Source organism: Electrophorus electricus, chromosome 14 (genome assembly GCF_041902795.1).
Source record: "Electrophorus electricus isolate QZ-2024a chromosome 14, ASM4190279v1, whole genome shotgun sequence".
Taxonomy (NCBI): Eukaryota; Metazoa; Chordata; class Actinopteri; order Gymnotiformes; family Gymnotidae; genus Electrophorus; species Electrophorus electricus.
Window position 1 is genome coordinate 15,062,501 of NC_137510.1, and position 25,727 is coordinate 15,088,227.

The 25,727-nt window shown below is 42.7% G+C and overlaps 1 protein-coding gene across 2 annotated transcripts in view; it reads right to left on the bottom strand.

Annotated features, from left to right (window-relative positions):
• rbms3 (RNA binding motif, single stranded interacting protein) overlaps nt 1-25,727 on the bottom strand; it is a 93,533-nt gene that overhangs the window by 36,933 nt on the left and 30,873 nt on the right. For both annotated transcript variants that reach the window (XM_035530473.2, XM_035530472.2), the window contains exons 3-4: nt 22,943-23,001; nt 20,064-20,155 (exon numbers count right to left, since the gene is read on the bottom strand). In XM_035530473.2, the coding sequence (XP_035386366.1) occupies nt 20,064-20,155; nt 22,943-23,001 (151 nt within the window). The remainder of the gene's footprint in view (nt 1-20,063; nt 20,156-22,942; nt 23,002-25,727) is intronic.

A 25,727-nucleotide genomic window follows, 5' to 3' on the forward strand; every position in this document is an offset into this window, starting at 1 on the left:
TATTGTGTATTTCCTTTTCTTGCTACAAAAACAAACCTGACCCATTGAGACATGGACTCAACAAGACCTCTGAAGGTGTCCCGAGGCATGTGGCAGCAAGACATTAGCAGCAGGTACTTTTAAGTCCTGCAAGGCCAAGTCTCCAGAGATCCGACTTGTTTTTTTCCCCACAGATTTTCGGAATGAGAAATTTGGAAGCCATGTCAACACCTTGAACTCATGTTCCTCAGATCATTCCTGAACAATTTGTGCAGCGTGGCAGGGAACATTATGCTGCTGATAGATGCCACTGTTGTTGGGGAATACCTTTGCCATGAAGGGGTGTACAACATTGTTTAAGTAGGTGGTATGTGTCACTCTAAACCATCGGCAGTCACATACATAGCAGGCTGAGATGCACTATAAGTACCTTTCTGTCACAGTCAACATTTTGTGTTCACCAATTTGTGTTATAGTAATCCTTCTAGGCTATTGGACCCGATGGGCTAGCCGTCACTCTCCACATGCATCACTTAGCCTTGGGCACCACTGACCAGGTCAGCAGTTCACTGGTTGTCCTTCCTATCCACTTTTAATAATAGGCACTAATCACTACATACTGGGAACACCTCATAAGCCCAGCTGTTTTGGAAATGCTCTGACCCAGTTGTCTAGCCATCACAGTTTGGGCCTTGTTAAAGTTGCTCAGATCCTTACACTTGCACACTTTTCTGCTTCCAACACATCAAGTCCAAGAACGGACTGTTAACTTACTGCCTAATATAGCCCACCCCTTGACAGGTGCCAGTGTCAACCTTGAGATAATCAAGGTTATTCACTTCACCTGTAAGTCATTTTAACGTTGTGATTGTAAGTGGCTCTTGGTAAGAGCCTATGATAAAATTAAAAGTCCAAAAATATCAGATAAATAACACTGTAGTTATGTGTGCCTTTGTATATTTTATGTTTATTCATGAACTATCATGTCTGAACTGTAAACCTTTGAACTATTTGCTTTTGCTAGAGAACATCCTAACCCAAGCGTCTGTAAATTTCCACACAAGACGTAAGCCTGCTAGTGTTAGCTACAGTAGGTTACTTCCCCTTGTAAACATCCTCTCAGGAAAAGAATGTAGGAACAGTTCCTGCTTCAGGCACAAATGTGTCCAGAGAACCAATTTGTAAAAAGGCAAAATAAAGTCAATGAAACTTGATAGAGAGTCCTTTTCTTACGAGCATCTAAAGACATATAGAGCTGTATTATGTTTCTCATTGCCAAGCTGTGCATGATGTTAAATGAGGGGCAACACCACTCTGTAAGTAGTTCAATATTACATTTAGCTTGAACCTTTATTTTGAATAGACAGATTCCACAGGCTCTGAGCATCATTTTCTATTATATCCCTTATACACATATGCTGACTGTGAAAAAATAAACTTTTGGTCTTTTTTTTTTAGATCAACCCCCTTAGTTACCCATGGCAAAAAAAAGAGAATATGAAAAAATTATATATATAGGGGTTATTTTCAGACATAACTTTACTACTGAGTCAGAAGGGCCTCTGTGCTCCAGCTACCTGCACTCAGACAATGTCACCGAGATGCTTTAAACTGCAGCGCTCTTAGTGGAGTAATAGCTCAAATGAGTGGCTTTTTTCTATCTGTAAATGTCATACATCACAAAGCACGAGTGCTGCTAAGAGTGACAGGGAACTGAGTGTGCCTACAAAAGGGAAAGCTACAGTACAAACAACCATGGCGTAGGTGTCTGCTGGCAGCTATAAGAACATGAGGCGAGACACATAGCATTTAGCATCTAACAGGTTTACGTAGCCATGCATCAAATGAACCGGGGCCTGGAGCAGCCAAGCAGGACTACTGCTCTGCTCGTTTCGGTGACAGCGCCTTCTGCTTCGTGCAGCTGTGCTAAGCAGGAGCATCACCTGCCCAGGCTGCACACTGCAGTGCATACACACTCAGGCTAGTAAAAATGGTGGCTTAAAGAGCTGGTGATGGTTTGGAAACGATGCAGCAAGAGGCTTCTAGTTGTGGCTTTGATCTCCGCCACAGAAAGATTGAATGAAGGTTCTCTGCCGGCCAGCACTGGGAGGTAGTCTGGGAGGAGTGCAAGCATGGGGGGGGTGTCTGTCAAACACCTGGTCATGGGCTGAGATGCAGGCTGGCTGGGACACTAAAGGATGTATGCTGTGTAGGTGAGGGAAGCTCTCTCTCTCTCTCTCTCTCTCTGGCTCAACTTCTGCCAGTGTGTGCAGGTAGCCTTGTTATGCTAATGTCTTGGCAAGCTCTTTGAAGGCACACTCATCTTGGAGATAGCTGATGAGAGAGCTGATGAGAGGACCTTTTTATGCCTGTCCAGAGGGACTCATTAGCGGAGAGAGACGATGGGGGGTGGGCACCACACCAGGGGAGATGGACTGATAGGGCAGGGAGTGAGAGGGAATGAGAGTAGAAGGAGAAGGATGGGGGTGGGAGCTTAGGAAGGGGAATTAAGGAAGCTTCCTCCCTCAGCATATGTGGACAGATGATTATCACACAGCATTCCGGCCAAGTAAAAGATGTCTGTTCCTCTATGGGGTTCTTAGCACAGCAAGCTCCTCCAGTGACGCCAGGCCAGCACTGAACTAAAATGTAATGCTCCACACACTCTCCCAAAAACAATGCTAGAGAACACTCACAAAATGGAACACTGCAAATGCTGCCAACCGTTCACAGGGTTACATACGCTTACAACAATGAGGTCACTTAACGCAACTCGGAGTGTGTGCCGGCACAGAGACCTGCAGCCGTACCCGAGGTCCTGAGCTCTCATTCTTTTCTGACAAAGACCAGCGGAGCTTTGAGTAACCAGAGCAGCAGCTCAGTTCAAGACCGGCTAATGACCAGGGTTGAGGGATGTACCATGGCAGAGAAAGACAGAGAAAGAGAGAACAGGAAAAGGGGTGAGGAGGGGATATCTGGGTGAAATCGCCTCAGCTCAGCTGCTCTAATAACAAGCCCAGGGCCAAAAGAACAGAGCCTCAGTTCCACACCATTGGCACACTTAATAATACTGGCCTTCATCACGGCCACTCCAAGTAACCTCACCATCCTCCTTGCCCTCTACCTCTCTCTCTCTTCCTCTCTCTCTCACACACTGCCACTCTGCCTCCACGACTTCCAGGGGGCTGGATTTTTCATTAAATAAATGCAATAACCAACGATCCTAGTGGATTATCACTGAAAAAGCACATTTTGAGATATGAGAGTAAAAATGAAAAATGAAAGTTTTTGGGGGAAGAAAAGCAGGAGAGAGTGAGAGTGATGAAGAAAGAGAGGGACTGAGAAAGAGGAAAAAGAGAAAAGGAGGAAGAAAGAAAGTGAGAGAGGAAAAAAGAGAGAAATGCTCTAAATGTATTTCAAGCAAATAGCATCTGGTGTCTGGTCAGACAATCTTGATGGGCTTGAAGTTAAAGGAGTGAAACTTAATAAAAACTGTGGAGATGCACAGTCAGCTATAGAGAGTTCATGGAGCAGCAGGGCACTTATATAAGCATCACATTTTAGACCAAAATATGCAACTACAGGGCAAGAATCTAGGGGTTGTGGAGAGAAAAGTGCATCCTGGGATGGTCTGTGGTAACCTGAGAGAATCACTTACCCCTTGGGCATACAAAATGTGCATGTGTGTAAGCTACACAGCTGTGTAAAGAATCTCAAACAGCCTATTCTCTGTAAGCTTTATTTCAGTTACCCTTGGGCTGAATAAAACTCATAAAAACTTCATTTACACCATGACATTTTAATGTAATTAAATCTCATGTACTTAATGATATATAGCATTGCTATCATATGAAAACCTTATAACTTTTTTTTAAACATGTTTGAAAGGGACATCTGTTTTTACATTGCGTGAACATGTCATGATTAATGGACCAAAAGAAACGATCCAAAATCATTTGGAAAAAAGTCTTTTAAGTTCACCAGCAGATGTTAAACTTCCTTCTGTAACCATAAAGTTGCAGTTTTGGAGATACAAGGTTCTCTTTCCAGAGTGATGATAGGTTACAAGTCAATTTATGAGTGCTATTTACTTGTAGGCCCTGGTATCATTAGACTGATAGAGCCATGCTAATTTCCTGATGTAATAATTAGAAAATGCAGTGTGATTGCTATTCCAGACGATTTGGAACGCATCCAAACTGTGTATTCCAGGCAGGTGGGGCTGACACTGAATAGCTCAGCTGAGTGAAATCCCATAGAAGGTATATTTCTCTATGTTGTCCAAAGTGACATGAGAGCATTCCATCAGCGCGGGGATCTGTTATTTCAGCTCTTAGGTTTTACAAGCTCCATTTAAATTGCCAGAGTGCAGGGTGTTGTATATTGTAGTCCTTTTGCACGTGTGTAAGTGTGGTGTTATTGTTGCTGTTGTTCTTGCTGTTGTTGTTGTTGTTGTTGGTGGTGGTGGTGTGTGGGATCACATAGGGAAGATGTGGTGTATGTGAGGCTACTTCAGATTGATCCATGGCTGTTTGTGTTGGTCAGGCTTGCACAAGGATAAAATGCTACCGTTTGCTTTTCTGTGTGGATGACTCTTCCTCACTGAGCAGAGATGCAATCAGAGAAAAACAAAGAGAGAGAGAGAGAGAGAGAGAGAGAGAGAGAGAGAGAGAGAGAGAGAAGAGAGAAGAGAGAGAAGAGAGAAGAGAGATTGAGAGAGGTTGTCTTGATATTTTGTACATCCTTGTTCAACTCTCACCTCCCATGTGACCTCAGGAGTCCTAGCCTGGCTTGGAGACCTATGGTACTAGCTGTGTGAGTAAGACCAATATTTTGTAAAGCCACAGTAGTGGGGAGTGTATACATAAATGTACTCTTAAATAAATAAATGGCTCTCTTATGCATGCTCTTTCACTCTCTCTTTCACTCTCTCCCTCTTGCTCTCTCTCTCTCTGTGGTTGTATTGTCGATTTTGGAAGTCCTTTGACCTCAAACAGTGTCACAGAACTGTTTGAGTTTGAGATAAATCACAGTCATCTCACTGGTATGTGTATGTATATAAATTACCCCAAGAGTGTCTTCCCTATCGCTGGTGCAGCAGGCACTGCAGTAGACCCTGTATTAGCATGGGAAGAAGCACTCCAACAGACAAGGAGACCAAATCAAAGCCAAAATACTCCTATCCCTTTTACTTAGTTGTCCCTCTGAATGAGCCATTATGCAGAAGCTCAGAAGAGTTACTTTTCTGCTCATTTAAAAGTGTAATCTTTGTCTGATATCAACTACACATTGAAATACTTTGATATGTGTGTAGATAGAGAGCTATGCTTATAAGTTGTCTCAAGTCATTCTTCTTCCTCTCTCTCTCTCTCTCTCTCTCTCTCTCTCTCTCTCTCTCTCTCAGCAGGACTGGTACCAGCTTGGCTGTACAAGGTTATTTGCAAGTTCTTTGGAGAGGGAGAGCTGAACGAGTCAGCAAAACATGTGCAGCACCGCAGCTCAGTGGGTTCAGAAGACCACAGTGAGCACAGCCTGATTACCACCCAGTCCAGCATCTCCCACCCAACCCCTGACCAAGGGCAACCCATGCCAATCCAACCCCCTCCCAACAATAACACACACACACACGCACACACACACACGCACACACACACACACACACACACTTTCCAGAGAGCTATGAGGTGATGGTAGAGGTCAGCGCTCTTTCAGCTGGTGTTCAGTGGGTGGTGGCAAGGTCAGGAGGTCAGAGGCGCAGTGTGAAGATTCATCTGCTCCTGCCTTGTTCACCCAATATTTATTCCAATCAGTCACAGCCAGCTGAAGCTGAAGCATTAACACACGTTTATTCTAATGGATGCAGAGGAGCAGTTAGCCCGCATGCTAATAGGCGGTGTGTGTGTGTGTGTGTGTGTGTGTGTGTGTGTGTGTGCGTGTGCGTGTGAGTGCGGTGTGCCAGTGGGCTCGGAGGGGTGTGTGTGTGTGCGTGTAGGGTATGTGTGTGTGTCAATGTGTCAGCCCTGTCTCACTATCAAGGCCACCATCACAATTTATAAATGTTAATGCATTCTTTCCCAGATTGACACACACGAGCACCCTTGTGCGAGTGCACACATGCACAAACACACACACACACACACACACGCACACACACCCTGTGTTCTGTTTCACTGGAGGAAGATGGAGTCAGAAAATGATGAGCTTGAGATGAAGAAGATTATAGGAAAAGAAGGAGATGAAGAAATAGAGAGAAAGGAGGAGAAGAGTGAGAAATAAAGAGACAGACTGAAAGTGATAGAGGGAGATAAGAATGAAAGGTTACAGCTGTTGACTTGTGCTGTGATATTCTGAAAAGTTTGCTGTCTTCCCATGAGGCATTCGGGCTGCCGCTGTCTTCAAACTCTGATCAATGGCTTCTGCATCTGTCTGTAAATCTCCCCTCTGCCAAGCAATCAGGGCAGCAGAGGAGGAATAATGAAATCCTGGAAAACACCATCTACCTCCTCACAGGCTAAATGTGCTATCAAGCTCCAGCACAAGAGAAGACTACGACCTTAAAGTACATCTTGTCCGTCATTTCCAAGGAACCCTTTGGCTTGGGTAGAGCCAAGGAGTGGTGTTATATGGAGGAGGCCTTGACCTTACTCCACATGCTAGGAAGCTTCTTGTGTTTTCATCTCTCCAGCTTGATTGGCCAAAAATATATGCTATTAAGCCCCTGAAAAATGGACTCCTTTTTCATCTCTCTCACACCACACACACACACACACACACACACAGACACACACACACACACACACACACACAGACACACACACACACTTTAATGCTTTAATGCTTCCACTAAGTCTTGACATGAGTGCTCTGATATTTCCCAGTTATTGTGACCCTGATAGAGTCTTTTTTGGTACACACAGATACACACAAACACACACACACTCTCTCTCTCTCTCTCTCTCTCTCTCTCTCTCTCTCTCTCTCTCTCTCTCTCTCTCTCACACACACACACACACACACACACACACACACAACACTCTGGGGCTTATCTGTCATGACCTCGGATTTAGAGGCAATAGAAAATGATAAAGGATATGAAGGACATGCTGAGAAGCAGTGAAGGATCACAGTGCTGCTATTGAACCATGTCACCCAGCATCTGACCCACACACACACACATACACACACACACACACACACACCACACATACACACATCAATCAAAAAGACAGCTCTAAAAATATTTACACTTTAAGCTTAAGTCTCAAGGCTAAAAATCAATAAATTAAGGCATGCGGTGTGTGTAAAATAGAAAAGCACAATCATCTAATCCTGATATTGCTCGATCTTTCAGGTGAATGCTGACTTCAGTAAAGTAGGTCTGGTCCATTACTGGTTTTCCTACTGAAAATCTAATTTCAAAAGAATAACAATTTAAACGAGATATTAAATGTAAAAAAAGATTCAGTTTATCAATAAGACCAAATCCATTGGGATTTCCAATGGAATGTCAATTTAAGACACAAACACCAACCAAGCAGACATTTTTAGACACTCAATTTCTAGAAACTCAATATCTATTTCAACAACCCTTATCCATTCCTCAGAGTCCACTGTACACACACACACACACACACACACACACACACACACACACACACACACACACACACACACACACACACACACACACACACACACATCAGTTCCTAATAGATCCTCAGTTGGAGTTCAGCAGTCATCAGGTACTCCAATTATCTCATGTGCAGTATCTCAAGCCAGAAGAGTTACCTAATAGTTGACCAAGACCTTTCCTGGAGTCTCATGACAGACATGGGGGGACACTAATACCAAGGCTTGCTGTGCAGTGAGCTAATGTCAACTGGGCTGCCAGAAAACCACCATGAACCCTGTAGTAATGTCTACAGCTGTTGGCAGATAAACACCCACTGTAGTAGTCTTGCTTGTGGGTACACGTGTATGTGAATGCTCAATTTGTCACATAGATTTATGTGCCTTTGAAAGAAAAAAAAATGATTATCTTGATTTCTGCATGAATGAATTCTAATGTGTGATCTAATCTTTATCTAAGTAACAATTAAAAATAAAATTTACAATTGGATTAACAATTGGAAATAATCATATTAAACAAACAGAACATAAAATATTTTACAGAACCCTATCTTTATTGAACAAATGGTTTAAACAGTCAAAGTTAATGGAAAAAGTTTGCGAATAACCACATTTAACAATTAGTGCAATCACATCTTTTTGTTCTAATGTTAATCAAATGCTTTCTGCATTCATACACTTAGCCATTCTATCATATGTTGTCCTGTCTGTTTGAACCACTGTGCTGTTGACTTACTACTTTTGGAACATTTTCATTTGGAAATCTTCAGACCCAGTGTTGGGGAACATCCAACACTGGATGCAAATGAGCAAGCTTAAAATGGTATCTCTTTCTCTTTCTTTAGTTCCATCCATGCATCCTTCCTTCCTTCCTTCCTTCTGTCCATCCTTCTGTCCTTCCATCCTTCCATCCTTCCATCCTTCCTTCTGTCCATTCTTCTGTCCTTCCCTCCTTCCTTCCTTCCTTCTGTCCATCCTTCCATCCTTCCATCCTTCCATCCTTCCTTCTGTCCATCCTTCCGTCCTTCCGTCCTTCCTTCCTTCCTTCTGTCCTTCCTTCCTTCCTTCCTTCTGTCCATCCTTCCTTCCTTCCTTCTGTCTGTCCATCTGTCCTTCCTTTCTTCCTTCCTTCCTTCTGTCCATCCTTCTTTCCTTCCTTCTGTCTGTCCATCTGTCCATCCTTCCTTCCTTCCGTCCTTCCTTCCTTCCTTCTGTCCATCCTTCCTTTCTTTCGTCCTTCCTTCCTTCTGTCCGTCCTTCCTTCCTTCCCTCCTTCCTTCCTTCTGTCCGTCCTTCCTTCCTTCCGTCCTTCATTCCTTCCTTCCTTCTGTCCGTCCTTCCTTCCTTCTGTCCATCCTTCCTTCCTTCCATCATTCCTTCCTTCTGTCCGTCCTTCCTTCCTTCCGTCCTTCATTCCTTCCTTCCTTCTGTCCGTCCTTCCTTCCTTCCGTCCTTCATTCCTTCCTTCCTTCTGTCCGTCCTTCCTTCCTTCTGTCCATCCTTCCTTCCTTCCATCATTCCTTCCTTCTGTCCGTCCTTCCTTCCTTCCTTCCGTCCTTCTGTCTGTCCATGTGTCCTTCCTTCCTTCCGTCCTTCCTTCTGTCCTTCCTTCCTTCCTTCTTTCCGTCCTTCCTTTTTTTCAGTGGTAACCTCACTGGTAACTTTCTATTCACACAGCTCTTATTTTAGCGACTTTTTTTCTTTTTTCTTTTTCCAGGAACACAGTGATTATCAAGTGCAATGAATGCCTCTGCTGTCAGCCCGCGTTCTGTGTCACTTGTCTGAGGATTCTGCAGCGAGCCCTCACACTGATCTTGGTAAGACGCCCACACCTAGGGAGAATAATAACGATGCTGAATTTTTCCTTTTGTAAACTGTCTGACAGCACACCGTGTTTAGAAGTCCCTTTGTAACCCTGATGAGCATCAAAAATGTTCCCTCTGAGGTCCTGAGAAATCTCTTTTGATCAGATCATTTTGTCCTTATTTGGCTATATAGCACCATGTTGACTGTATTAACTATATAATAGAGTTAGGTTAACTATATTGGCCAGTTAACCAAAATTGGGCGCTTTAGTTACATGGCAAAGGAGCCGGAGGCTCTTTTCAAGAGAGACATTATACCTGTCATTACTGTAAAATGTGTTGTTTAGCAAATAAGCCTTTTTTTTTTTCTTTTTTTTTTTATATGAATATTTCAGGATCCATTTTTGTACAAATGTCACAAATATATATGTTTGAACCCAGCTGACATTCATGATATAAGTATTAAAATCTATCAATGCTAACAGTTTTAATTCCTCATCAGTGACATTTTTCCTAATATAACAATGGCTTTCTTTTCTGATGGCCAGTTCTAGACAGTATGTTAGTATATGCATGTTGCCTTCCTATTTCAGGACTAGGTATCCAACAACCACAGCAATGAGGTCATATTTACTTGATGGCTAGGGGAGAAACAGCTGGATCTTGGCACATATTTGGGGCTGGGTTTTTTTTCCCACAACTGCCTATGTTTACCCTCCCTATCATAGCACGAGCCAAGCTGCCACCCAGTGTGGGGTTGGGTCGAATGAGATTTCCTGCCGCACTTTAGCCACCAAAGCACAGTCACCCGGGCCATCAGGCCTGACCTGGCTCTCAGCAGTGGCCAGAAGCTTTGTGCATTTGGATCAAGTGTGAGTGCCGGTGTTTCCATGGAGGAGGACAAGACTGGGAGCTCAGATGTAGGCTGAGGCATTAATCACCCACCGCTGCTGTGCACACAGCGGACTTACAGATCCGGTAGGACACGCCCATTTCTGAATTATGTAACACCTGATTTATGGGTTCTAAGAAATAAGAGTGATTGTCATTTTAAAGTTCTTTTTTGATTTTGGACTTGGGTTTATCATGTACCCCTTGAATATGTTTAGAGAGGAAAAGCATTTGGGGAAGTGGTGTGAGAGAGAGCTAAGATGCTTCATTTGTCTTTGTTCAGTGCCAGACGTTCTTTTGAACCAATCGATGCACCTCTTACCCAAGATTCAGTTCTAAATCTGCAGCAGGCTGGGGAAAGACTGAAGAGTAAGAGGGGACTGCAGGAAATGCCTTATGAACACACACACACACACACACACACACACACACACACACACACACAGTTAGCTCGTCAAAGCTGCCCTTTGCAGCAGTCGTGCTGTCCTCCCAGCAGCCTGGCCCAGCCCTCATTCAGCACAGGAGACAGGAAGTGGGGTAAGTCTGGCTAGGCGACAGACTGGACTCTTCTAGACTGTTCCGTAACTCTCCTCTCTCTCTCTCTCTCTCTCTCTCTCTCTCTCTCCCTCTCTCAGCCTGAAAGAACATGCTGTTCCGCCAACAGCAGCTGTTTCCACAATGCAATCCCATACGGAGTGATAACCACCCACCATCTCTCTCTCTCTTCCTCTCTCTGTCTGTCATATGCTCACATTCATTCTTGATCCCTCTGTCACTCTCCAGTCACTTCAAACAAACTCTGACTCAAAGGGATGTGAATTGTTTTGCAAACAAACCTGCCACCCCGACACTTCATTCTTGTACATTAGTTTCTGAGGAGTACTCAAGTGATAATGTGAAAAGTTTTCTAATCTGAAAGTCAAAAAGAACACATGATAAAAGTATTTATATATATATTCAAAACAGTTTCCTCAAGGAACTCAAAATTTAAGTAAATATAGTTGCACATTGTTATATAAGCTATATATCAGGTAAACCAAATCTCACATGTGATTACAAAGCAGTCCAGGAGTTTTCCAAAAGATGCGCATAGCTTGCAATGTGAGGCCTTTTCAAGAACGAATCAAGAGAAGTCTGCACACAGTGCGCACACAGTTGGAGAAGTCTGACAGTCTTCTCACCAGTGTAGAAGTCTGACAGTCTGCTCATGAGTGATGAACTATCACAGTCTGCTTGTGGGTGGATAAGTATGACAGTCTTCTCATGGGTGGAGGAGTACGACACTCTGCACACGGGTGGAGAAGTACGACAGTATGCTCACGGGTGGAGAAGTACGACAGTATGCTCAGCCATGCAGCACAATCTGTTCCTAGTTCTAGGAAAAATCTCTGATGATGAGTCCCCCACCTTTTCCTCTCTTTCCTGCCCTGTCTGTACAGGCTATCTCTGGGTGCAGCCTCCACCCCAGAACACGAACGAACACACACACACACACACACACACACACACACACACACACACACACACACACACACACACACACACAAAATCATCAACATCCACAACAATCCCAGCAACATGGGAGGAGCCCCCCTTCCAACTACATCCACTAAAAGCCCTTCCTTCCTCACACAGCTGCTAATGCACAGCTAATGAGATTGGTGAGAGGCTGATGGGGGTTGTGTGATACTCACATTCAGACTACAGCACCCATAATTCAATTGACCCTCTTCCTATTGTATGAAAACTGGAAGTTTTAAGGGCATACTACTTCAGCATAAAAAATCCTCTGTTCACCTCAAAGATCAGGAATCCCCATAGTCAACCCTTTTCTGTGAAGATAAAAAGGTGGAAAACACATTTTCTCAGAACTATCAGCCCATCTGTCTCTAAAGCATCATGTTTAACATCCACTGATAATAAACATGACAGTTGCTTTTCACTACATCATGTTTCACTATGTTCGTTTAGTTTATGACTGCATAAGAGCAGGCCAAGGTAAATGAAAAGAAACACTTCTAAACCACTGCTCTGCCAACAACAAAGCACTGCAAGGTTCTCTAACAAACAACAATAAACAACTATGGATTTGAATTACAAAACCACCACAGAAAAAAGGCAGCAATAGGTTTGCGGGGCTCCATTTCAGACCAAATTCTGTGGCAGTGAGATCGGGGCTTGGCCATAACGTCATGGGGCAGGGAAGCCGCATTATGGTATACAAACCATCAGAGGGCGACGCGGAGAGTGCAGCCGCCATTTCACACGAGCGGAATGTGCCCCACGCTTATTGCTTCCCAGACTCATTTCATTGTGTCGCAATAGATCTCCTTTATGTTTTCCTTGTCCTGTTTTCTGTTTTCTCCATTACTTCTCTCGACTAGACGACTACAAAAGACAAGGCATCTGTTTTCAATCACCAGAGCCCCCACCACACCAAGTGGCAACAACCAGCACTCATACACACGCACACACACACACGCACACACACACGCACACACACACACGAACAAGCACACGCACATCCACATACGAACAAACACAAAACAGAGCAATCCCAGGAAGGGGGAAATACACTTCGATGGATATTTGGGGAATAGGAATTTGATGTCAATGTGTGGAGAGGAAGGGTAATCACATCTTTTCCTTTTGTTCTTTCCCCCTCCCTCCCCTCCTCCGGCCTCTTCGTGGGAAGAATAATTTAGCTGCAGCAGCGGTTGGGTTTCAAAATACGCCACGGTTTTAGGTTTCATTGGTTTGCAGCTATTGCACATAAAGCACACGGCTTTGGGGAGGCGCACCAGTTCCCTGGCTCATATAAATTCAGCATGGCTTGATGATTGGTAATAAGAGCAGCCATTGTTCCTGTGTAAGTTTCGTGTTAGTTCTGTGCCTTTAGTGCTCACACTGTTAGCCAAAGAACAAAGGTGATTCTCCATCAAGTAAGCCTGATGATGGCTGTTTGGCTCCAGTGGAATATGGCATGCCTTTATGTGTTCACGGCATAAAACAAGCTTGATGTCACTGATGGATCAAGACTCAAAGATGGAGATCAGGACTCATGGAGGGAGATCAGGACTCACGAAGGGAGATCAGGACTCACAGAGGGAGGGCACTGATTTGGGCTAAACCATTAATATAAGAACATTAAGCATTTAATAGAAATTACAATTGTGGAAATGCAAAAGGAAACAATTAAATGATTCTGTTAAGCGGAATGTGTGTGCTGTCAGAAGCAAGCTATTCTGGTTATAAAAGCACCTCCCTATAGATAGCTGGGGCAGTAATTTTCTGTGAAGGCTGTGCCAACTCACTGGGTCCTCTTGTTGGATGTATCAGAAATTATGACAAATTTAAAGTTTTCTTAAAGTGTGATGAAGCAACGGCATAACTATGGAGCAATACAACATGACGAACAGAAATATCAGACCACAAATATAATAGCTTAAATAACATCACTGCATTTTTTGTCAAAATAGTGTGGCCCTAGCACATAAGAGCATTCATTAAAGTTACATTTACAAAAAGCAAAAGCCTAAATTTGCAGTCTGACTGCTCCCAGCATCATATTCTGATCTAATGCATGTTTTCAGAAGGAAGCTGCTGGTAATTACTGCTAATGACCAGCAGAAGTGCTGGTGAATATACGGAAGTCAGGGCTTTTGTGCAGTACATGCCAATATGGCAGCAATCAAACTGGTCAAATTACTAATCAATATTGCAGGCACCATAAAGCAGCTAATTGTTGTGTACCAGCCTGGAATAAAGAATGACACATCAGATGCTAAAGCCCTCTAATGCAAACTGCCCTTTTGTCATTTGGAGCAGTTATAAAGCATAGTTGTGGTAAGCGAGAGGATTCAAATGGACCTCTCCAAATCAAACCTCACTAAACCCATGTTATTTGGACATGTTGTCTGGACTGTGAACTATTTGTGTGCATGTGCATTTGTTTATTGACCTGCCCCTTATTTATATTTCTTGCCCTGTCTGTGTGTGTGTGTGTGTGTGTGTGTGTGTGTGTGTGTGTGTGTGTGTGTGTGTGTGTGTGTGTGTGTGTGTGTGTGTGTCACCAAGCAGTAGGAGTCTCGGTGACAGGTGCAGCTTTGACTCCCACAGCGTAATTCACTTCTGGGCTCATAGTGTTACTACACACACACACACATACACACACACACACACACACACACACACACACACACACACACACACACACACACACACACACACACTAAGTCACACACACTCTGTCTTCTCTCCCTCTGCAATTACCAGCATGACCTTGGCTGAGTTATTATAAAAGCCTTTAACTGCAGTGACCCACTACTCTTAATTTTACTTTAGTTTATCTAAACCCTCTACATGAATGGACGCATACACATGTGGTATGCACAAACTTTTAAAATAAAAATGTAAATTTATAGGCAATAACACAAGACACACACACTTGCGTGCTCACACACATACACACACACACACACACACACACAATGCATGTACACAGTACACTTAAAAAGGCCATCTACTACAAGTGCAAAACAGCAAGAAAAAATGGCAACACTTCTGCATATTAGTTTTGCTGATTGCTTTTATTGTGCACTGCACAGCAAGACTTGACCAACAACTTCTCTGATGCACTGTATTTTAGAATACCCAGCAAAACACATCACAGAAGACAAGCCCCTTTAACAGACCCAACCGAGAGGACCTGGTGAGGGCAGATAAGGAGTGTAGTTAAATATGCACTTAACAAAGGTTTGCATTAAGAAATGTGTCACAGTGTTAAGGTAAATTAATGTTACCTAATGATAATAGTGGTGGGATGTTTGAAGGGATAAGAAATAGCCCGTGAGCTGCAGACTTTGTGTCCATGGTGACCAGGGAGGGTCATAGGAGGGTACTTCCTGTTCGAGCAGTGACAAGTCATGTGGCCAGTCATGTGAAAAGGCAACCCATACCACTTAAATTAACTACTTATATAACTATGAAAACAGAATTTAGATGGGAGTCAGAATGGTTTCCTTTTTAAAAGAGCAATTCTTCACCCCCAATTGCCTTTTCTATAAGGCTGTGATGTGGAGAATTAACAAGCATATTTTCTGCACTACTATACCACTAACAGCCCCCAGGATGCTGCTTTGGACAAAAGGCATTATTGCACACTACTGCATACTGAACAGACATTATGGGGTGCAAACACACACACACACACACACACACACACACACACACACACACACACACACACACACACACACACACACACACACGCAACCCAAATGCACAGATATGCATATATATATATATATATATATATATATATATATAGTATATGCATGAATATACACAGATACAAACATTACAATCATTTACCACACACATACTGTACACACCCTCCCACCTTCTATCTCAATCTGTCTCTCTTGTTATATCTTAGAATCAACACAGTAATTTCTCTGCCTGTGGGAAGAGCTCATAATGAAAGGCAAAGATATAGCTCTACCTGTCAAATTACCTGCAACATTCTGCAGCTTGGAGAAAAGAACAGCTCTGGACACTAACTAGTGAATACACACACACACACACACACACACACACACAAAGTACAATTCTTCCATACCAAGTTAATTGGTATGACTGATGAGGACAAATTGAAAAAGGCGAGGGGAACAGCAGCACTCTTCTAAAGGGGACATGACTGCAGTATAAATGCATTTTAAATGCATCATACTTTGGTTTATTAAAAAAAAACCTTCCAGTGTTGTTTTGCTACCTGTGAGAGGGGCTCTCTGTACATGATGCCCACTGTGTGCAGATTACCCAGGCTATCAAGGGCACCAATCAAGATCTGACTTTGGTAACAGCACTGCCTTTCTAACATCCTTAGGCCAGTGCCCATGCTGTTCTACCTTCTCCAGCACCCTTGTCTTGTGGCTCTGGCTGGACATGTTCACTCTCCTCTGCGCTCACGCCTGTCCTCTGTTTATAACAGGCAGTGTGCTGTGGATGACAGATTATTTGGAGCATCTGAGCAGCATGCTGAGGTGTACACTAACACAGGGCTAGGAAGAACGATGCAAACACACACACACACACACACAGAGGTATGCACTTACGCAGACTGCTGGATACCAAAGTCTGGATACCAGGTGCTGCCCACTAAAATGGCTTTGTTTTTTGTTTTTTTACTAAAGACAAAACAAAGTCAAAACAGACCCGAGCTCTGTTTCTGTCTACTCCACATGACCTGCTCTCCCTCTCCTTCTCTATCTTTCCCTCTCTTCCTTCTTCTTTCTCGCCATCTCTTCTTCCATTTCCCTCACCTTCTCTCCTCCCTCTGTCTTCCTCTCCATCCCTCTCACTCATTCTTTCATTCTCTCCCTCAACAATCATTTTAGACATGCAGGGCATGATGTTAAAGTATATTAGCTTCTTCACTACACTTCATGTTCCAGCAGTAATGTCATTTTTAGGTCCTCTCTTCTTCCATGACGCAGTACATCCTCTCATTCTAAAGTTCAAGAAAGCACAAAATGTCTTTGGCATGCAAAAACAAAAAAACCTGTGCTAAATTACTATGATAATGCGGAAACACTGTGATACTTGCAGAAAAAGAAATGACTACCTAGCAGTCTTACTACCGCGAGTGGTCTTACAGCAGTGGAGAACAGAAGCAGTGGAAAGCTTACTACAGCGAGACTTCCCACCAGTAACTAATTCATGATCTTTCCACTCTCTTACTGTATTTCAAAAGTGAACACAAATAGGAATAGTGCCCATGTCGTTAGAGAAACATCCCTCTGGTAAGAAATAAACATGAAAAATAATAAAAAACCTTGCGAAAGTAAAGGCTCCTCTCCCCCCTGCTCTTCCTCCAGCTGTGTGAGGCTCCATCTCCCTCATGTTGTGCTGATAAGCAGCCCCGTCGTGCACATTCTCATGCTGCCATCCAGATGCTTTAATAAACTGCAGCTGCACTGACCCACACTGCTGTGCTAGATCCTGACACAGGTTCTATGAAGAGGTTCGCCTGTTAAAGCTTTGCATGTTACCTTTACGAATGGCAGAGTGTTCTCCTCCTGCTTTTTTTTTTTTTTTTTTACAGTCTAATTAGCATACAAAGTTAAATAATATCATCTGTGTGCCTGGTTTCTCTGCTCTCTGCTCATGATCTTTGATCTTGTCCTACAAATCATGGTATGTTTGTTTTTTAGATGGGTTTTCAAGTTTGGAAGACTTGGGTCACAGACTCCAGTCCACCACTGGAAGACGCAGGCTGCTTCTCTCCACAGTTCATAAGAAAGCACCCACACGCCACTCTCACTCAATCACACTCAATAACTGCACAGCCTGACCGGACCACCTCCTTCCGAATGTAGAACACTGCTCAACAAGGCATGCAGCAGTCTCAAAAGCAACAAGCCTCTCAACAATTTTCTCAATGTCTTGTTACCTCTGGGAAGCATATTCAGCAATCAAATGAGAGCACCTTGTAATTCAGCATATTAAACTCAGAGGGATATAGTACTCTGATTACCAATCAGAGCAAAAAAAGGAGGAAGAGAATGAGAGAGGGAGGATTTTTATCATTCTTGACTCCCTGGGCATTAGCAGTTCTGTCACAATGGAGAGGCATGGGATGTCTGTTCAGGTTATCCAATCCTCCCTGGTCAAACACACACTGCACTTATTAAAGCACATACTTTACAATTCAGACAAAGGTTGATCAATGACATGGGTCAGCAGCTCATGAGTCTATTTTTTACTTGAGTTCTGTGGTCTTGCTTGATAATGTTATCTTATTTATCTATCTATCCTAGATGCTTGGACTGTAATGTTACACAAAGCTGACTGCTCTCCTATCCACTCCAATGATCTCTGGATAAGATGCAGGGGTTTTTTTTGTTTGTTTGTGTTTTCCCCTTCTTAATAATCTGCTTACATTTGTTTTCATTTATTTTCAGCAAGTTTTGTCATTTCATAGACTTCTGGATGAATTCTTTACTGTTAGACTAACTCAATTTATATGGATTCCCAGGTGAGCCATGTGGTTAGATATGGTTGGAGGTCATGCTTAACTGTGTGTTAGTTGCTTACAGGGATAAGGAGGACTAGCCATAATGAAAACATCTTGAGCAAGACTAGGCAAAAGAGTCTTTCATTAAACTGATGCTTCATCTAATGAGCTTTAAGACAGGCAATCTGGATCTTCAAATGGCCATTTTCACATTGTGGCAGTCTAAAACAGCATAAACTCCTCTTAGCAATATCTTAGTTTCACAGAGACTCCTATAATCCCAGAGGCCCTATGACTCTTTCCCATCTTCCTGAGCTATTTAGTAAAAAAAAAAAAATATTAATAATAATAGAAACTATTACTTCTACTGTTACTACACTATTACTATTACTATCACTAATATTATGGTAATAGGTGCGATTAACTATTTCCTATAGCACATCTGGTAGAGCGGGTACAGCAAGGTGTTAGTGAAATCAACATCATAGGTTTGATTCTCAGGGAACACAAATACTGATAAATACATAAATCAATCTGGATGAGAATGTATATAATAATGGTAATTTGAATGACAGTTAAGGAGTGTTACAATTTAATAATTATCACTTCTTTTCCTAATAGGCAGTGCAGCAAACAGAGACAGATGTCTTCGCTATCAACATGGCACATATCTGAAACACAAAGAGCAGTCTGGGTGTTTCTCAGCTTGTCAATCTCTCTCTCTCTCTCTCTCTGTCTGATGACCTGTCAGTTTTATTAGAGAAAGAGCAGAGGGTCAGCAGTGTCATTTGAGCAGTGACAGCCATGCATTTAAATATGATTTATGATAGAAATGTTCTGCATCCTGATGGCCCAAAGTAATATTATGAATATATAACAAGACTAAAGAAGCTGTGAACAGCCTCCTCTCTCCCTCTCTTTCTCTAAGTATATGAGTGTGTATTTTGTATCTGTGGCTACAATTTGAGCCAGATATTCGTTTTCTCATGGTCTAACCCATAAAAATGTACAGTTAAATTAGGATTTCTCTCCACAAACAAGGATTGCATTCCATGCTACAGAACCAAGGAAACCACCTCATGTCTGATTTTGTCAGTTATAAATTATGGGGCCACAGTGCACTGTGGTCCTCTGTACTTTATTCTTGGTGTTCTTATCCATAAACTCTATTGTGAAGTTTCTCTGGAAATGCACTGATTGCTATGGATGCACACACCCACACTCCAGAGGTCATGCTTCACAAATCAATACATCTTTACATGACAGCCACGGAACTAGGTTAGATTTGGGAATGTGTTTATTTCCGGTGACTTTTGGCATATTTACTATCTTGGACCCCACAGCTGAATTCCAAGATAATGATGAGTTGCAGTGCTTCTCTCCTGGGTTCCTGAGTATTTTTAAAAGACCTGGTCACAGGCCAGCTCACAGAGACCTGCTTGCTGTACTATTACATCTGTTTACTTACCAAGTTGATTAGACTTGCTCAAATGAAAATGTTATTGTTTGTTGATATTGGCTGTATGTTATTTTGCACATTTCATATGGATCAGATGGGTTACAAATAAAAATAATATTTTTGACTGCCTACTTGATGCGTTTACAAATAACAATGGAGACTCAGTAGGAGGTCATGAAGTTGTTTCATCATCATGATGAATGGGGAGATGGCCATTGCCATCCATGGAAACAGCTGCTGCGATAGCAGTCGTCTGGCTCGAGTGCAACTCCACAGGCCTTACCTTGGCCATCTGGGCCTGAACTCCACTGGCCTTCAGAGAGGCCACTGCTTTCTGCGCTGCTGCAGGACTGTCGAAATCCACAAACCCATAGCCTGCATAAACACAGAGCAGGAGACAAACATAAGACATTCATTTAATATTTTCTCATTTAAATCCAGTAGAGGAGTGAAATCCATTTCATTCCTGATTCAAGCTTGTCAGAACGTTTTTTTTTTTCTTCTGTGAGTTTTGATTTGACTTACACATAACATCCAGCAGGCTAAATTTAATTTCTCTCCTCCTCTCTTTATGTCTTTCTCTCTCTTTTTCTCTTTGTACCTCTGACTGTCTTCTTCTCACTCCCTCTCTTTTTCACTCTTTATATCCATGTTTATCTATCATAGAACTATTTTCAGTCTAACATTTTAAAATCCAGAACTATTCTATTAAATGCCCAAGCACTGTGCACTGGGGTGTGTGCGTGTGTGTGTCTGCTGTGAACCTGCTGCTGTGACGCTGGGTCTGAGGCACATAGTGGACACTTTCACAAGCGCAAGAGGAAGGGCGAGAGAGAGAGAGAGTTAGAGGGCCATATGCATATGTTTTGCTCCTCTGTCTACTGCAGAGAAATGTACAAGTATTCCCAGAGACCGCAGACATTTAAGAAGCCTTCTAAAACTGTGCATTTGGTCATGCGCATGTGTGTGTGTATGTACATGTGTGTTTCTTGTGACTGCGTCTGAGGTAGTTGACCTCATGGGTGCTTCAGTGGTCACCAGGAAGCTGGCAGGCATAAAAAGTTCGACCTGAAGAATGCAGCAATGTGAATTCTACACACGATACGCCCAGTTTAACCACACACAGGAATGAGCCAGAGAAGAACCACAGCCTTAGAGAAGAGAAAGCAGACATTTGTGTTTGTATTTATGCGTGGGATGATTGTGCATATGTGTGTGTGTGTGTACAGACATCCCACATGTGAGACTGTGACATAATGTTTGAAGTGTTTGAAGAGTTTACTTGATTTAAAAAAATACTGTGATATAGATATACTTTCCATATTCTCCATTATAAAATCTCATATCTCTCTCTTGATATAGATACATATATATATATCCATTCCATGCCAGTGGTGACAGGGGAACTGGCCCCCACAGATCCCAAGAATGACAACATGAGTCCAGGGGAGCACAATCCTAGGAACAGCAAAAATACTGCACCACACCCTCTGGTAGAAGTCCTGAGTATGTGGAGAAATATATCTATCTATCTCTATCTTAAGTGATAGAAATACTTATGCTTTCTTTCTCTGAATTTACCATTTTTTCCTCATTAACTGTCTCCAAACAACCATTTGAAACTGAAAAATTGCTCCCCCCCCAAAAAAAAAAAATGTTAGCAGTATGCATCTAGCACATCTTATACAAGATTTGTTGTTTGCCTGATGTATAACATAGCAGATGTTGGAAACATATGTGTTAGGTTAAAATATAGTTCCGTGTAATTAAAGCTAGGAAGTCAGCAGGGCACCACTGTGACTTTGCTCGTATCTGGTGCATAAAGAGTTAGCCAGCAGAGAACAGTGGACCAGCTGGAGCTCAGATGTGATTGTGACATCAGTGAATTGAACATAGCAGCAATCTTCCTCTTGTACAAAGAAAAATTGGTACGTGTCAACATGGCAATGGGAACCCTCTTAAGACACCGGTTATGAAATACATGGGTTATGAAACTATTTTGTTCTGAACTGCCCCCTGTATGAACATAATTTGTACCTACAGCAGATTTTCTCCAGTAAGATGGCTGTCAGATAGCAATAAAAAGGCTATAAACACATCTATACATTCATATTACTCAGTAAAGCTTGACAGAAATGTACAGCATGAAATCATTTTTTGTTCTTCTCCTTTACATTCTTCCAATGGCCCTATCTCCCAGGACTGCTGGCACTAGGCCCTAGTGGAGGCCTAAATGGAGGCTAAATGGAGGCAGACCTGGGTAGGGTGGAGGGACTATCTCTGGAAAGAGGAAGTCCTCTGATGCCCAAGTTGTTTCGTCTATGTCTTCGCTTCTATTTCTCTCAGTCTCTCCAGCAGTTGTGATATAGTGACTGAATTGGACTGAGACTAATGTGGATGTTGATTCAGTTAGTTTTGCGCCGTGATATATTTTGATATTGCTTTGTTATATTTCTTGTTACTGTTTACTGTATTTTAATTTGCATTGGATGATACATCCTTCCTTCTTTTAATTCTCTTTATCCATTATACTGTTAAACATGCTCAAAGTGCATGCAATACTTAGTGGAAATATATGAGTGCGCACACATGCTCACACACATAAGCCTGCACACACAGAGCTGAAGAAGCTTTGATACCCAGCACACTATGTCGGAAGCAGGGATGTTTATTTCCATCTGTGGTGGAGTGTCTCCTGAAAAGAGGCTGTCCGTTAAATCATCGATTTCAGTCCGACCCCTCCCTCACCCTATGGCTATTTTTACCGCCCCTCCCCCAACCCCCCTTTGAGAGCAACACATGAGAAACCCTGGTCTGTTTCATGCCATTTCTAAACCTTTCAGTCACGCTAACTTTTATCCGGCTGTGAGGGCTCCTCAGACAAGCACACCAACACTCATCCTGTTGTAAAGATTACCCCAACCACTGCCCGAAACACTCCTGCTACTCGAGAGGATACTTTTGAAAGCATGTAAACGTTTATCAGTTGAGGAAGATGCACATGAGCGTCACACTCCTAAACAAGCCAGTTCAATACATTAAGTGCCTCAAATATTTTGCTCCACTGTCCAAACAGGTCACATTTAGATGGCTGTAAAATGGTGTGGACCATTAGAAGCTCAACATCCAATGAATAGCAAGCATTTCCATAACATTACTCACCTTTGCACTGATTGGTGTTTTTGTCAAGGATTGCCTTTGTTGACACTATTTTTCCATACCTAGACAGAGAAAACAACTACGTCAGCAGAAATACATACAGAAATAAAACATTATTACTAATGGCCTGTCCATTTAAGGCTATAAACATTTGCCATGTGTGTTGTACAAGTGTACATGTATTTACTCTAGAACTTTATGCTAAAGACATGTCAGTGGCTCTACCTCATTGAGTTTGAACCTATCCTCAGAGAGGGTAGGGGAGCAGGGTTTGGAATGGGCCTAAAATCCTTATTTGTTAATCTTTCACAGGGACTGTTTATCAATATATAATTGATATAATCTTAAAAAGGAAGAATATGCAGACAGAAAGTAAAGAAAGGATAAGGGCATGTTCACCTTCGGTCGAGGACCTTGAATGAAAGCCACGTAAATTAATTAGACGCTGAAAAGCATTAAAGCGTATCAGTTCTTTGCCTGTCTAAACAACCACGTCATCTTCTTCAAAACCTTGTCATTTCTGTCACAACCAAAGTGAAGTCTCTTTATTTGCAGCGTGCTCAGTCTTTCGCAGTCTATTAACAATGAACACGTGGAGGTACAAGCAAGATGGTCTCCCTCCCGTCCAATCTTTCCTTTCCAACCTCTTTCTCCTCTCCATCATCAGAGAATGTAATAAAGTTCCTTATCTGCCTACGTGTCCGCCAGCAGGAAAGGATGACTGATATAAGAAAGGCACTCCCGATGTGACTTTTAATTAATGTTTAATGCGTCTCCTTCCTCCAGGTAAGACGAGCGAGTATATTACTCCACTTTTACAGGGGCATTTAATAAAGGAGGGATCATTTCTTTGTCACCAGAGCAATGAACGCCCATCAGACTTTTGCACCACCAACGTCGGTGGAATGGCAGCTAATTCATCTAAATCGCTCCGATCTTTTGCGAGGCAGCTTAGCCTGGGCTCTTCAGATTGAAAAAGAAAGCCCCTGGGACATTTTACATGTCTGAATCATATGAGGTTACACTGTTAAGATTTTGGCCTCTAAACACAATAGAAAGAGAATGCAAGGTTTACAACCCTGTTTCTACATAAGTATATGCCATCGTACACTCTGAAGCGACAGCTGGGGTGTTTTTTGAAATGCCAATTTTCGTGACCTGGGATACGGTTTAGATTGTTTACAGAAACAATGCTGATGTTTGGAATATTTCTGGATATGTGGCTTCAGTAAACAAAGATGCATGGAGGACTGGCTGCAATGGCATAACAGAAAGTGCACAAGAGGAAAATTAGTGGCTTGGTTTGGACAGCCTGTTCTCAAGCAGCATGAGAAAAACGTGTGACAACACCCAGCCGCTCAGCTTCAACTGCTGTCAATGTGCAGGGCAAGAGTTAACCAAAATTCCGTCGACTCCATTAAGCAGTAATACACTGGGAGCAATGCCTTATTTGGCATGGCTTCCAAAAGCTGAAATAGGCTCATGTTAACATCTCTTTAAAAGTATACATACATACATACATACATACATAAGCATTACTTCTTGACTAGCAATGAATTGGCAACAAAGACGAGACGAGCACCAAGTTTTTCCTTACACCTGGACCTGCTGCATGATGTGACGGGCCAGGCAGAATCAGACGCTCGCATATATAAAACAGGAGCTTTATTAGTGTTCAACTCAGTGGTTGCTGAACAAACCAGGGTCGAAACCAAAAGAGCAAAGTAAGAGGAAACCATAAAGAAAGAACAGTCCATGACAAAACCAGAAAAGCAACCCAAAACCAGGCAGAACAATCCAAAAATGGGCAGGCAAAAATTGGCAATGAGAAATACAAAATCTGGGTATGATACACGGGGAGAGGCTCAAAGAAATAACACTTTGTATGCTTAGAAGAATCTAGAGGCAATACATCACAATGTATGGGAGCTTGAGACAGGCTTATATACACAATCCTATGAACATACAGGTGAATTCAATGATGATGTGATTGAATGTCCATGGTTGGATGAGTCATTGAACAGGTGACGAACAGTCTGTTATGTGATGGGGGTCAGGTGCTATGACATTACCCCCCCCCCCCAAAAAAGAGTCTGGGACGACAGAGGTATGAGAACGACCGAGCTATGAGGACGACCTCAACGACCCATTGCTGGCATGGCGGACTTTGGTCCAGTCTGAGAACCCTCTGCAGGAAGGCGGCAAGGGCAACCCTGAGAACAAGGAGCAGGCTTGTCCAGGAACCTCATGTGGAAGTCCCAAAGGAGGCCAGGATCAAGTACATCACAGCAAGGGACCCAGCTCTTTTCCTCAGGGCCGAACCCCTCTCAGTGCACCAGGTATTGTACAGAACTCCTGGAGTCCAGAATGTGGCGTACACCGTATTTCGGAGTGCCATCATAATCAATAGGCTGAGGTGTAGTATCATCTGGAGAAACCTCATCCAAAGGACCTGGAATAACAGACTTGAGAACAGATACATGAAATGATCTCAAGATACGGAAGTGTGCAGGTAGGTTGAGTTGGTATGTGACCTTGTTGATGCATTTGGCTATTTCAAAGGGGTTGATATACTTGCGACCTAGTTTGTGACAGGACCCCGGCTTGCAGAGGTCCTGCATGGAGAGCCACGTTTGGTCTCCTGGTTGGTATGTCAGGGTATCCACCTTCTGTGTCTGTCTGCTATTTCTTTCTATATTCGATGCATTGGTTTGTCTCCTCTCATACCTTCTTGCAAAGCTGCATCTGCTCATCCACAGCAAGGATATCAGCTCTGACAGAAGTCCAT